General features: G+C 45.2%; 1 protein-coding gene across 2 annotated transcripts in view; it reads left to right on the top strand.

Annotated features, from left to right (window-relative positions):
• The window catches only part of LOC137516276 (prostaglandin reductase 1-like), a 43,423-nt gene that overhangs the window by 13,221 nt on the left and 14,575 nt on the right, over positions 1-15,627 (top strand). For both annotated transcript variants that reach the window (XM_068234349.1, XM_068234348.1), the window contains exons 6-7: positions 2,993-3,110; positions 11,066-11,221. In XM_068234349.1, the coding sequence (XP_068090450.1) occupies positions 2,993-3,110; positions 11,066-11,221 (274 nt within the window). The remainder of the gene's footprint in view (positions 1-2,992; positions 3,111-11,065; positions 11,222-15,627) is intronic.

Raw genomic sequence — 15,627 nt, 5'->3', positions numbered from 1 at the left:
CCTTTAATAATGTGTTGGCTTATTTATTAAACATTCATCTAAAACATAGGGATATGAATCTGTCATCACAACCTAACAATTAAATGTAGACCAGCACAAAGGCCTTAAATAAGCAAATCACCATACTTCAGAAGGGGCTCCTTCAAAATTATTACACACATAGGTAACTACTGACTACTAATATGTAAACAATCATGCAGCATCTTAGAAGTGTTCATAGCACTGAAGTATAATGAACCATAAATGGTACTGAGAGAGGAAGTGTACAAAACACAGTGTAAAGAACGCTAGAGAAATGATGTCTGATGCAGCTGGGGAAAGAGAGAGAGAGAGAAGAGCAGAGTACTGAGAGGGTAGAAAGGAGTATCTTTATTTACAGCAATATTTTATTGAGACACTTTTCAGTGTGAATTTACATTTTCTTTAATTGTTATGACGCTCTGAACTGAGCCTTATTTAAATAGGCATCACCACATCCACAAATGCAAATGATTGGTGTCTAAATTGGGAGTATGAGCTTGCTACTGTATATACAGAAAACTGTAACATATGAAAGGTGTTTTGGCATCTAAATATGAAAAATAGATTAACCTCCTTAGCGGTAACCCCGTGCTGGACACGGGGTAAGCCGCCGGAGGGTGCCGCTCAGGCCCTGCTGGGCCGATTTGCATAATTTTTTTTTTCAAACATGCAGCTAGCACTTTGCTAGCTGGGTGTTTGGTCCGATCGCTGCTGCCCGCCGCAGATGCGCCGCTACCCGCCGCTAAACAGGGCCGCTCCCCCCCCCCGCATGCCTCTTGCGCAGCCTGGCAAATCGCCACCAGGCTGCACTATGGGGTGGATCGGGACTCCGTGTGACGTCACGACGTTGATGACGTCGGTGACGTCACTCCGGTCGTCGCCATGGCGACGGGGGAAGCCCTCAAGGAAATCCTGTTCAGAACGGGATTTCCTTATGGGCAAGCGGCGCCGGCGGCGATCGGAGGTGACGGGGGGACGCCGCAGGGAGGGGGGAAGCATGTAGCTAGCGCTAGGCTAGCTACATGCTAAAAAAAAAAAAAAAAGTTTAAAAAAAAACCCTGGCGGCCGCGCAGCCGCAGCAATCATACCGTCAGGGGGGTTAAGGACCATGTCACATATATGACTTAGGGCCCTTTTCCACTAGCAGCGATTGCGATGCTGAATCGCAAAATCGCAAACCGCTAGTGATTTTTAAATAGCTACGGTTTGCCAAATAACATAAGAATCGCGGTAGGTAATTTCCACTACCGCAATTCGTTTTTTACTTAATCGCGTTCGCGACGCAGAGCGATTTTTGCCGCAGTTTTGCTATGCATTGCATAGCAAAATCGCTATCGCAATTGCCGGGAGAATTTGGAACTTTGCTGAATCGCAATCGCTAGCGTTTAGCGCGAACGCTAGGGATTGCTAGTGAGAAAGGGCCCTTAGTGTCAACATCTAGTCACAGCAAATTGTTGCTATCATTGGCAGTTCCTTTAAAATGTATTTATGTCTAATCACAGCCACTAGAAGATGTTGCCAGCCTGGTGCCATTGGGGACATGCCCCTAAAGCTTTCATAATGGGATAATTCAGTTAGAAACATGTGAGTTGGGGCTGTAAAGTCTTGCATAAATGTCTTTCCATAGATTTATAATTGGTTTACATTGTCTTTCCAGCCTGAAAGTAGCTAAAAACAAACAAAACACAAAAAAAAAAGAACAAGAAATTATAAATAACAGAACAAAAATATGGGAGGTCCAAACTACAAAACATTTTTGGAGGATTTTCAGGGACTAGTTTCAGATATGTCCAAATTAATATCGATGACAAGTTTGTTTTTCTTCCCTCCTTTTCCCCCCTTTTTTTAAAATCTTTATCTATGTACTATGATTTTTGTAGATATTTAATGTCCCCTTAAAAATGAAGAAGGCAAATTCCAGTAATGATGACGGGGAGTAAGATGCAAACAGTTGATGCAGGAGTATGCAAATTTTGAAGGCAATGTTATGCAGTTTGATAAAGTACCAATCGGATTCCATCTCAGGGGGATTCAATTGGTCCATTATATAGCTGCATACATTTTCCACATTTATTTTTATTTTTTTCCTCTTGCCACTAGTTGACCCTATTGCTGCCATATGGCTGCATTAAAATTGGAGCCCAAAGATGCTTGTGGACAGTAGAGGAAGACTGAACTATCTGACAGGTGTGTGGTTCAGTCGTCTGTCTGAAAGGGGCCTTAGTTTCATCCAAGAATTGGTTTGTTGGTTGAAAACTTTTGATCTTTTCTATAGGAATTTTAAGTTGTGCACTCTAGAAATTCTAAAATAAAAACTAAAATGGTTAGATTTAATACAGTTTAAAACACAAGTATGGAAGGTAACACAATGTAATATTTTCATTTAATTAGCAGTTTGAATATAATTATTGGAAAACATGGTGCTCTTGTCCAGCTTCATGTTTTATGACACTAACCCCACCCCTCCCCTGGCTGTAGAAAATATAAAATATTCCACACAAAGGGCTTGATTCACTAAACTGTGATAACTCAAATATCACACCTTATCAAAGATCACACCTCATGTAAAGATATGACACCTTATCAAAGATATCACACCTTATCAAAGATATCACACCTTATAAACGTTAACAAGCCATATCAGAGTTGCATAGCGAGCGCTACGAACTTATGCCTTGTAATTGGCGATGACACTTGTCCTGCCTTGAGCCCCTGTGGGTTCGTAGTGCTTGCTGTGCTACTCTGATAAGGCATGTTAACTTTGATAAGGTGTGATATCTTTGATAAGGTGTGATATCTTTTCATAAGGTGTGATATTCGCGTTATCACGGTTTAGTGAATCAAGCCCAATATGAATTAAAGAAAATAGTTTCTTTAGTTAATGGTTTTAACGCTACATTCTCATTGTGCTGTGACTAAAGGTAAATCCCTTGGTATTGTTGTGTATATTTAGCACTGTACTTTTTTTCAGTCTGACAGCGTATTTTGGGTTTTTGGAGATCTGCAGACCCAAGGAAGGAGATGTGGTTCTGGTAAACTCTGCTGCTGGGGCTGTTGGAACCATAGTAGGACAGATTGCAAAGATAAAAGTATGTTATTTTTTCAATAAATGTATTTCCTGTAAACTTTTTCAACTTTCCCAGAAAAGATAAATGACATTGTAAACCACCCACTTTTTTAGAACTGACCTCAGGTTATAGATATTCAGATCTGGGGGGTTTCCTGGCCACAAGTCCACTTTTGCCGTGTGACACATTGCTCCATCATGCTGGACAATACACAGATCATAACCAAATTACATCTGTATATATTAATGGCAGGGTTCTTGGGCAGAACTGTGTTTCCATTTCCTTGGATGAGAAACAACCTTACACATGAATTGTCTCTGGGTGCTTCACTGGTGGCATGACACAGCACTCATGGAAGTGTCCCCTTCTTCTCCCGACAGCTAATTTTCCAAATGTTCCAAACAGTCTGAAGGTGCTTTTCAGTCCTTGTTCCTGTAGTATTTTCATGATATCTTTCTTGAAGAATTGGCTTCTTGACAGAAGGCCCTTGTCTAAATGTTTTCTCTCTACTGTGCATGCAAATTAACTCACACCCACCAGCTGCTGTTACTGACCAAGCTCTGCAATGATGGCAACATGATTCTGTAGCTGACTCCATAGGAGGAATCACTTGCTAGCTGCCATCAGAAATTTCTGGTCCCCATATTGGGCAAACCTACCCCCCCCCCCCCCACACACACACACACACACACACACACTGGGAAATATGGGCGCCGGAAATAGCCGCTAGTAAAATAACGGTAAATGCACACCTAAACTTTAAAGACCCCACCGATGCCTAACCTTAAGGAATCTGAGCTGGGGGGATTAGATTTACTTACCTGGAGCTTCTTACAGCCTCTAGCAGTCTATCTTGTCCCTCGCTGTAGTTCAACTGCCTTCCAGGGTAACGCTGTCCCCTCTGAAAGATCCCCGACCACTGTGGTGACGGACAGCAAGTGCGCATCTGCTTGCCTCTCCCAATCATGCTCCCTTGACTGGGAGCATTCTGCACTTAAAGGGAACCTTAACTAAAAAAAAAACCATGAGTTTCACTTACCTGGGGCATCTACCAGCCCCCTGCAGCCATCCTGTGACCTCGCAGTCACTCATGGCTTCTCCGGTCCCCCGCTGCCAGCTAGTTTCGTTTTGCCGCCATGTGTACATTTTTACGCATTGCCGCTGGTGCAGAAAGATATCGCTTACATTAACAAGTACATTTTTAGGTGTTACAGGTGCAATGCATAAATTTTTACGCATTGCACCCGTAACGCGTAAAAATGTACTTGTTAATGTCCACGATAGCTTTCTGCACTAGCGGTAATGCGTAAAAATGTACACATGGCGGCCGACCGACTTCCAGTCGGCAAAAACGAAACTAGCTGGCAGCGGGGGACCAGAGAAGCCATGAGTGACTGCGAAGGCACAGGATGGCTGCAGGGGGCTGGTAGATGCCCCAGGTAAGTGAAACTCATCTTTTTTTTAGTTAAGGTTCCCTTTTAGCAGTTTACAAACAATTAAACTGTGCAAGTGCAGAACTCTTCCAGCCTTGGAACATGATTCAGAGAGGCGGGCATATGTGCCCGCACAGTAGCTCTCCACTCTTTCATGGAGACAGCAGCACCATGGAGGTCAGCGGAACTACAACAAGGGACCTGATAGACTCCTAAGGGCTAGTAGAAGCCCAAGATAAGTAAATCTAATCTCCTCCCTTCAATGCCTAACCATTACTGACCCCTTGCCGCAAACCTGATATACGCACAACATAAAAGCGAAAAATATCAGGTGCTGCAGACAGGTCAAGAAGAAGGATTTATTTGCCAAGTACGGTGGAGCCGTACTCGGAATTGCTTGTGGTACACATGGCTTAGGCAAAGTACAACAACAGCTGTCCATGTTACATACATGGCTACAATTACATATACTGACAACAATTAACAATAGAGTACATTTACAGCTACAATTAAACAGCAGCATAAACAGTACGATAACATCAGTATGGTATTAGTGTCAGAATTGCAAAAGAGAAGGCGGAGAGTGATGCTGAAGACAGGCAGTGTGTGTAGGGATGCAGAGGACAAAGCCGAAGAGCCACTGCCACAGACCGCAGGGCCGGTCTGCGGATGGGGTAAATCGATCAGCGTCAGAAATCCTCTCACACCGTCATTTGTTCATCACGAAGGGTAACCCGTGTTCGCAATTTGATGAACTGACTCGCGAAGGGAGCGTTTGGATGCCAACGGATTTACCTCACACATACAATTCAAAGATCTGCCACCAAGCGAGTTACACAGCCCGCTACTGTAATTATACTAGGACTTGGAGAACGCTCTATTAACCCCTAGCAGTATGTAGGAACCTGGGTCGGATCGTTATATCTGGGCCGGGTTCTCGCATACGGGTTATAAAGGCACACTTCTATTAAACACAGGGTAGCGATTTCAGGAGAATAGGTACGATTGTGTATGTTCAGCAACAGGTCATAACCGCTAAATGATTTTTAAACGTTTAATAACAAAAATGCATTACATACAGTTATATACACCAATTAACATATATACACAGAGCTTAAAAATAAAAAGGAATAAAATCAGAAAATTCTTACTTAGTTAGCTGAGCAGTCCATTTGAAGAATGAAGAAAAATAGTCCAGTTTAAAAGTAGGCATTCAGGTTAAGAGTCCTTTGAACACAGCATGCGCCGATTCTCCTTGAGCACATGCTTGGACTTCCCTGGTCGATGAAATTTGAAGAACTGGGCAGGTTTGGTCCCGCCCCACTTTTATAGGACTTGAGTTCTGGGCTGTCACTACCTGGAAAGTAGGTGTGTTTAAGGCAGGGTTATCTCCTGGAAGCCAGGTTGCCACCCTCAGACTCAGAGCAAGAAATGTACCAATTTATTAATAATCTGTGTGACTCCGCCCCAGATTGGCGCATCGCAAATCCGAGACTATATTCATAAGCGGCTTGCGACCCTGTATCAAACGAGGCTATACATGCCTATTCTATTGCATTCGCTCTACGCAGGCCGGATAAAGTGGTTTCTCTACAGATTCCTGATAGCTAGAAAATTGCAATTCAAGTGAATGATAGAACTGATTTCAAGGTATCAGGAAATGTAATTCTTTTCTTGCTGTGCCAAACCTATTTTGAATTATTAATAAATTAAAGTTCTCTTTGTTTGAAGCTTATGAGTTTGGAGGGAATCTTCTTATCTTACTGGTTTGAGCTGGCTTGGGGGACATGAGCTGTGTGCCAAATGGCTCTACCCAGGGGGGGTTGACCAGGTGTGAAATTCTTTGCTGACCTGACACAGGATGTGCGGGTGAGGGGCTGTGCTGTCAGTGGAGGAGAGCAAAGGAAAGATATTTGTGTTTTATTCTACCCAGGACTGACAGTATTGTGCAGGACCATACGAAAATCGTTGGCGATTGCGCACGACTTTCCGTAATGTTCGTCACAACCACACCTGAGGCAATCATGTTGATTGCAGACTAGGAGGGGAGAGTCAGGGGTCGTGTGTTGTCCAGCAACAGAACTGCCTGTGGGAAGGAGTTCCTGCGCCTGGTGGTCTTGGATGGAATAGTTCGGAAGCGCCGGCCAGGTGGGAGAAGCTCAAAGAAGCGGCTGCCAGGGTGGGAGGAGTCGCAGGAGATCCTGGTGGCCCTCTTCCTCATCCTGGCCGTGTGAAGGAGTTCAAGCGGTGGCAGGGGCGATCCGATGATCCTTTCCGCCTCACCAATGACTCTATTGCAGTTTATGCCTGTCGCTAGCCATTGCACTGGCATACCAGACGATGACTGAGGAGCAAAGTATAGATTCTGTGGTGGCGGTGTAGAAGGTGGTGAGCAGCTCCCGAGGCATGCCAAATTTTTTAAGTTGGTGCAGGAAAAATAACCTCTGCTGTGCCTTCTTCTGAATTTTGATGGTGTTCAGCTTCCATCTTAGATCAGACGATAAGGTTGTGCCAAGGAACCGGACCGATGAAACTCTGGAGACTTCGGTCTCACCTATGTAGACTTGTATGTAGACTGGTGGGTGAGTGGGAGGGTTCTTCCTGAAAGCAGCAATCAGCTCAACCGTCTTTGTTGCATTATAGGAGTCATCAGGCAATTCTAACAGAAATAAGTGCTACTTACCGGGGGCTTCCTCCAGCCCCAAGCTCCCAGCATGTCCGTTGCTCCTTCCCAGTCCCCGGCAATGACGTCAGGGTGACCTCCAGGTCGGCCTGTACTGCACCTGCACGAGCGGCGCTGTCAATCACCGCCACGTGGGCCGGAGCGGACTGCACAGGACAAGGACAAGGTTGTTGCTCTTGCACAGGACAAGGACAAGGTTGTTGCTCTTGCACCAATTGCAGATTCTCTTTATCTCACTGCGGTAGTCTTGCTCTCCGTTGCTGCCGATAAGATCAATGATTGTTGTGTCGCCAGACAGAGTCCGAGGAGGAAGTGCAGTTATTTGTGTACAAGGAGAACAGAAGCGGGGACAGTACACACCCTTGAGGTACCCCCGTGTTGGTAGTTCTCACGCTTGAGAAGCAGTTGCCAAGCTTGACCTGTTGTGTCCTGTCTGAGAGGAAACTCTTGATCCATGCACAAAGCATGGGATCGACACCGAGTTGCGCCAGGTTATCGACCAGGGTGTCTGGGCAGATTGTGTTGAAGGCCGAGCTAAAGTCCAGGAACAGGACTCTGACATAGGAGTCAAGCTTGTTGAGGTGCTCCATGATGTATGCCAGGCTGACATTTATGGCATCCTCTATGGACCTGTTGGCCCTGTATGCGAATTGGAGTGGGTCTAACAGTGCATCGGTGGTGCCTTTGAGGTGAGCAAGGACTAGCCGTTCTAGAACCTTCATGATGGTAGGTGTTAGGGCCACGGGTCTGAAGTTGTTGAAGTCGGTGCTGCCTTGCTTTTTGGGGACTGGTATGATTGTGGACCTCTTGAGAAAGGAGGGGACTGTGCCTTCCGCTAGCAACTTCCTGAACAAAGTGGTAAGCACTGGGGCCAACTGATCCGTACAGGTCCTTAGGCAGTTTGTTAAAACACCATCCGGGCCTGAGGCCTTCCTGGGGTTGAGCTTGCGAAGCAGCCTGAGAACTTCCATTTCCTGGACTGCAACCGGCGCTGTGATGTCTTGGTCTCTCGGTGCAGAGGGTGCCACTAGTCTCATCAACGACACCTGGGGCCCGAGCTGCTGGGGCTGTTGCTCAAACCTGCAACAGTCCAGGACAAGGTTCTCCAGCACTAGAGTCAGAGAACAAAAAGTGTGCGCACCTCGTGCTATGCCTCACCAAATGTGCCCCTGGAATCGGCTCCCTCCCGAGTACAATAGTCATATTTGTTCCCATACAGTACTAGGCAGCCCCCCTCCCTAGTAAAATAGCCAGATGTGCCCCCTACCAGTATAGTAACCAGATGTGCTCCCCTCTCCCCAGTATAGTAGTCAGATGTTTCCCCCTTCCTCCCCAGCAGAGTAGCCAGATGTGCCCTCCCTTCCTTCCCAGTATAGCAGCCAGATGTCCCCCCTCCCCAGTATAGTAGTCAGATGTGTCCCCCTCGTCCCCCCCTCCTTTCCTATAAAGTAGTCAGATATGCCCCCTCCCAGTAAAGCAGTCAGATGCCTTCCCCCACTACAGCAGTCAGATGTGTGCCCTCCCTCCCCAGCATTATGGAATACAGTGTGGGGAGGATTATAGGCAGCAACACACATATATACCTCCTCCAGGTTCCTGGCACTGAAGGTCCCGTCTGTCTTCTCTGTAGAGGAGACATATGGGACCTGCATCGATTGGAACGCAGAATAGGGGACTGTGTGCTGCTGCTTGTAATCCTCCCCACACTGTCTTCCATAATACTGGAAGGGGGGCATGCTTGCCACACACACAGGGCCCCTTTGATGCCCTAGTGGTGGCCCTGACTGAACCTCTCACCTTGAAATTCTTTACAATCCAGGGCATGGTTCTTTCATAAGCAATATTCCTAGCAGCAGTTTTCTTTCATGCAAGGCCATTTCATGCAAAACCATAATGGCTGCATGTGTCTCTTTGTTAGTAACCACTGCTAACACAAGAGGGCAGCGATTTCAAGCACATCTACCCATCTTGTTTTATAGCAATCAGTCTGTAATAATTAAATTAGAAGATTATGGTGATTTCAGCTGTACCCGTGCACACCTGTGCTGATGTTATCACAAATACAGAAATTAAGTGAGCTGATCATTGTGTCAGGGCCAAAGTACACAAAATTGTACTTTTTGTGATAGTTACAGTAATGTTTCATACCAATAAAGCTCTTTGCAGTTAATGAACGTGTATCTGATCCATCTGCACAATAATCAAAATCTAATTTTTGCAAAACACAACATGCATCACTGACAAAACTTTGGCTTTTACTGTACGCTATTGGTTACATTACTTCAGTCACTCATCTAAAGGGGAAGGGGGAGGGTATCAGGGTCTATGTTGAAGTCTTTGATTTCTGCTTTCATGTTAGGCAGATTGATAAATGGTTAGTCTGTTTTGCATAATTGCTTTATTTATGAGACTGGGGCTTGATCTATTATTGGCTGGACTGAACTGGTAAAAGGTGAAACACTGAAGAGCATAAGCTATTGTGCAAGCCTAGACTGGTGATGTTTGCAATCAGGAAGTGAGTAAGGTTTCTGGAAGTTAAATAAGCAGTTGTGCAAATGCAAAAAAAACAGTGTGAACATTATTAATAGCGCTAGCTTGTTCTGTACCAGTGGCGTAGCTAAGGAGCTAGGGGCCCTGGTGCAAGTTTTACATGCCCCCCCCCAAGCACTCTATACATAACAATTGACACGGCCCATCAAAACCTGCCAATGGCAACCACAGTGTCAGAGGTGCCAGAAGGGGAGGGGAACAGTTTGTTAATGATTACTACTATTTAAAGCACCTAGAAGTAAATATTACCAGCACAGGGACAATAGTGACCTCTCTGTTGGTGGGGTCTGATCGCCCCCAAGTATTTTTTTTAAAGAAATATTTATATCTTTATTTTCTTATTATTTTTCCCTATTTATCAGTACAGCGCTGCTGCTGATCGGAACGCTGTACATGTAAATAGACGGCGCTTTCGCCGTCTAACAGTCTCTCGGAGACTGAAGGCAGGGCGGGACTCCACCCCTCGAGCAGGAGATGCGCGCGCAGCCTGCGCGCGATCTCCTGCAAAACAGAGCCCCAGGACTTGACGTCAATTGGCGTTAGGCGGTCCTGGGGCTGCCGCCGCGGCTACGCCCATCGGCATTAGGTAGTCGGCAGGTAGTTAAAGGGAATCTAAACTGAGAGGGGTATGGATATTTCCTTTTAAACAATACCAGTTGCCTGGCAGTCCTGATGATCTCTTTGATTGCAGTAGTGGCTGAATCACACACCTGAAACAAGCATGCAGCTAATCCAGTCTGACTTCAGTCAGTGCACCTGATCTGCATGCTTATTCAGGGCTATGGCTAAAAGTATTAGAGACACAGGATCAGCAGGAAAGTCAGGCAACTGGCATTATTTTAAAAGGAAAAATCCATATCGTTCTCAGTTTAAGTTGCCTTTAAAAATAAACTAGTCCAGGTTGTCCCGATCACTTATGTTCTACAATCCAGTAATCTCCATTGTTCTATGGTTCAGGGTTACATTAGTAAATTTGCCCTTATTCCTATGGCAGCCTGTTGTGCTGATTCACCAGGCCTGGAAGCCAAGCAGTGCCTTACACAATGCTGGAATGGTATGCATTATCCCAAATGAAAGAACATCTTCTATAGATCAGTGGCATTAGAACACATAGGGCTTGATTCCCTAAACCGTGATAACTCATATCATGGCCGCGTTAGCGTTTTTGTGCACGTTTTTGCATGCAATCGCTTATTTCCGCAATTGCACACGAAAACGCTGGCGCGGCCATGCTGTGAGTTATGACGGTTTAGTGAATCAAGCTCATACAGTAATGAAACAGGAAATGATTGTGTTTGGTTTCTCCTCAGGGCTGTAAAGTTGTGGGATCTGCTGGTTCTGATGACAAAATAGCCTATCTGAAGGAAATAGGCTTTGATGAAGCTTTCAACTACAAGACTGTGAGCTCTCTGGAGGAAGCGCTCAAGGAAGCATCTCCGGAAGGCTACGACTGCTACTTTGAGAATGTAAGTTTGAATGTGTGCTCCAACCTCAGGGCTCAGATTGCACCTGAAAGATGGATGTCTTTCTATGTTAAGGCTACTTGCACACCAAGACATTGCGTTAGGTGCTACGTTAAGGTCGCATAACGTGCACCTAACGCAAGGCCTGGTGCGCTTCGATGTGGATGTCAGAGTGAGCCGTGTTGTGCAGCTCACTCTGGCGTCCGTGATGCCGTGATGCGTACTCTTGGACGCATGCGGCATCACGTGGTCCCGCCAGCCAATCGCCGCACAGAGCGGCCGCACCAGGAAGTAAACACTGCACGTCACAACGTGCAGTGAATATTAATTAGCCATGTGCCTGGCCGCTCTCCGCTCCTCCCCAACATGACTGAGCATGTGCAAACAGTCTAACGCGGCTTAAGCCGTTCTAACACCGTAGCATGCTGCACTTTCACTACAACGTGCAGCGTTACATGTAACGCAACGTGGGCAGTGTGAACAGCCCACTTGTGTTACATTGCTGTGCGTTGGGGGAGCGTTACAGGCTGCACTAACGTGCGCCTGTAACGTTCCTGTGTGTAAGCAGTCTAAAGGAAATTTGTGAGTACTTCCCTGAAGCCTGATAGGCTGCATAGCTTTACTTTATTTCTATGAAGTCCCATACCTCAAATATTCCTATTTCCTGCCAGCTCTACTTCCAGTCTGCAGCTGTAGGAAGTAGGGATGATCAATAAGATCAAATAATTCTGAGTTGATGCAGGATTATGCAAATTATGCATCTTGAATTATTTCAAGGTAGAATTGTTTTGGTCCATTTTCAAGCTGCATACATTTTCATACTAAATTTGCATAATTCTCCATCCATCTAATCCTCCCGTCAATCTCCCATTGACTGTTTTTCTCACCCAAGATAATCTTGCAGATGTTCCACAATAACTAGCTGTTATTGACCCCACTGCAGTTTGCCACCTGCCCGTCTTACCCTTGCCATACAATAGATCATGCTGTTCAGCAGCAATAGCTGAGTAGTACTGTCACTACAAACAATAACCAATGAGCATTTTGAGCAACGTGAAGGGCCCTTCCACATTGAATACATTGATCGCAATGTAGCCAAATGGACACACCATGCATTACTGCTGCGATGCGACTGTTTAGTGAGGCACACTGTAGAATGAAAGGATGCCTAACTGTCACATGTGTTACTGCATCAGAACCAGCTGCACTGCACGTGATGTGAAATGCCTGTATTGCAATGCAGTCATATCGTCCGTTACGACACAACTCAATTGACTTGGTCCTGATGAAGCACCCCAGATTTGGGTGCGAAACAGCTGTAGACTCTTAAACGTTTCTACTCTCTCTCCATGTTTTGTGCCCGGCGAAGTATGTATGGAACTTTTTTAATATTTTCAAATAAACCAGGAGTTTTAGACTGGATGTGCTTAGCTACTTCTACTTAATATGAGCATCTGTCCCTGCCTTTGTAGGCAAAATTACCTGTTTAGAGTCAGAAAAAGAATGCTAGATGCAGCTCTGTCTAAGTATGTTAGATGACAATGTGCATTCCTAAAACAATGTTGCTCAGGTATGAAAAACATGATAAATATTACATTAATTAAGGTTTAGTTACTTTAGTTTAGATAAGAAATCACAGCTCATCCTTGATATATTCAGAGAACCATAGCCACAGAATTCCAGGTCTGGGCAATATATATGTATAGCCACCTATGGTTAAAGCAGTAGGATTAGCCATACTATGCCAGGGAAAAAACACGTATATAAGCAGATAATACTTGATCTACTTATATAACATGTATTGTACTGTCCACGTTTTGATTTCAGTGAATGTTTTTATAGTAAATGAAGAGAATTCTGTTCCTGGTGGGGAACCATGTATTTTGCCCACAGTTTAGGCTAAATCCTGATGTCATTTCTGCCCTTTACTTTTTTTTTTCTTTTGTTCTCCAATCGCTGAGTCACCTCAGCCTTGCTTGTAAACACAAGTGAGCAGGGGATAATGTTTCAGATAGGCAGCTAGGCAGGGAAATAAATGTAAGAGGAGGACTATATTATAGATAAAAAAAACCCAGCATGCAACTGTTTGGCATGGACTCATGGACTACTAAAGGGCCAACGCTCCTAAAGTATGTGATAACTCCAAATCATAACAGCAGAAAAAGTTTTGAATGCAGGATTAGCATCTTTATCACTTAATACACTCAGACCAGTTGCTGTTGAAATTTGATTTTTATGGTGACAATCCTGCTTTAAGATCTAGCCAGGTGGTTCTCAAGGTTTTCTCACAGCTAGCGTTAACCTTCTCTCTGACCTTGTTATTATATCAAAGTAATCTCATAAGTCCAGGCAACCTTGACTGTTCCTGCAGCTGCCCAAAGGGTGATCTGATGCGGAGAGATTATCCTCAGTAATGTAAAAGGATGCCCACCTTCCTCCTCATGAGGGGAAGTTGGGTGGAAATTGATGTCACTGTAGGGATGGGAGGAGTACGACTCTGATCCTTGTCAATGTCTGGACAGTCAGGTATGCCCAAACTGTAGAGAGGTGAAATTACTGCCAGAAATGTAGAACACTGACTGTCAGTACAGTCACTCCTGTACACCGTGCCGGGATCCGTTGAAAAGGGCTCCTGAGCTGCCTGTATAAAAAGGGCTCCTCCATAGACATCAATGTTATTTCTGCAAATATGGGCTACAAGGTGGTGAAAAGGGCTCCGGAGTTTTGATATAGGCTACAAGCGGGCGCCCTTTTGTAGCCCATATTTTTTTTTAGGCTACTGTAGGGCACCGCTTTGTAGCCCATATTTTTTATTCAACTACAAGGTTTTCGGCTACAAAAGGGCACCCCTTTGTAGCCCATATTTTTATTCGGCTACAAGGTTTTTGGCTACAAAAAGGCACCCCTTTGTAGCCCATATTTTTTATTCAGCTACAAGGTTGTAGGCTACAAGGTTTTTGATTCTGCTACAAAGGGGCACCCTTTTATAGCCGAGATTTTTGATTCGAGGGTGCAGGGGAGGTTAGGATTAGCCATCACAAGGGGGCAGGGGGGGGGGTCTTAGGGTTAGGCACCTCCTAGGGGATTAGGGTTAGGCACCATCGGCGGAGGGTTCTGTGTGAGAGTAGGAAGCAGTTGGGTCATAATAATCACTTTTCTTAGCTATATCTAGAGCCCTTTTATAACCCAACTAATTTTGCCTAATAAACTAAATCTAGCTTTTTCGGCTACACCAGGTGCCCTTTGTAGCCGAATTAGGCATATATGGGCTACACCAGGTGCCCTTTGTAGCCGAAGTTGGAATATGGGCTACACCAGACTCCCCTTTGTAGCCGAAGTTGGCATATGGGCTACACCAGGAGCCCTTTTTTACAGGAGCCCTTTTCAAATAGACCCCACGGTGCCATCTTCACTTCATTACTACTCATGTCTTTTCAGGTGTACTTTAATCTAATTACAGAGTGTGGCAAGGGGCAAAATTGAGCAATGCGAGTTAAAATCTCCACATGCAGGCGTCCTTTTGGGCCAGGGCCAATCAAAGTGTTGGGATCACATCATAGAAAGTCACTGGACTGGATAGGGCTCAGGGCTGGATTAAGGGAGCAGCCTTCATTTCAAAGGAGTGCACATAAGTTACCAGCACACGCTACGCAACAATACCGCGCATAATTTTAAGACTTGATTTTAGCTTGCATTGCTCAATTTAAGCTGTGCTGCTTTAGCAGATCAGATCTCACTTGAAACGCTTGTGTAGGCCGAAACACTCACATGTTTGGCTTAAAGGGGTTCTATGGAGTCCTGCAATAAACAAAAACAGACACTTACCTAGGGCTTCTATCAGTCCCCTGTAGCTGTAATGTCCCGCTCCGTCCTCTTCCGATCATCCGTTCCCCGCCGCCGGCACCAGTTAATGATTCATCTAACAAAACGAATAATGCACGCTTCTGCTCGCGTCTCCGGGAGATTACTGTGCAGGCGCAGTACGAGGTTTTCTTGTACTAAGCTCCCAGAGGACGGGAGCGTGCACACGCGCGGCCGCGCAGACGCAGACTCGTGACACGCGTAATTAGACAGAAGCCGGCGGTGGGGAACAAGTGATCGGAGGAGGACAGCATGGGACATGACAGCTACAGGGGGCTGATAGAAGCCCCAGGTAAGTGTCTGTTTTTTGTTTATTGCAGGACTCCACAGAACCCCTTTAAGATATTGAGGGAGCACCTATCCAGAAACAGTCATTACCCAAGCTAACCACAAATGATTGAATTGGGCAATGAACATCATATCATATGTCTGTCCATAGTTTTCAGTTAGTCTGGCAAACAGTTTGCTAACCAGGACCTTCTGTAAACCAATAATAAGTATAAGTGGAGTTCTTGCCTAGAACATCAGTTCCTTCTTTGCCTTTCCAA

This window comes from Hyperolius riggenbachi, chromosome 1, assembly GCF_040937935.1.
Source record: "Hyperolius riggenbachi isolate aHypRig1 chromosome 1, aHypRig1.pri, whole genome shotgun sequence".
NCBI lineage: Eukaryota > Metazoa > Chordata > Amphibia > Anura > Hyperoliidae > Hyperolius > Hyperolius riggenbachi.
This window is presented reverse-complemented; position numbering and strand designations above follow the sequence as displayed.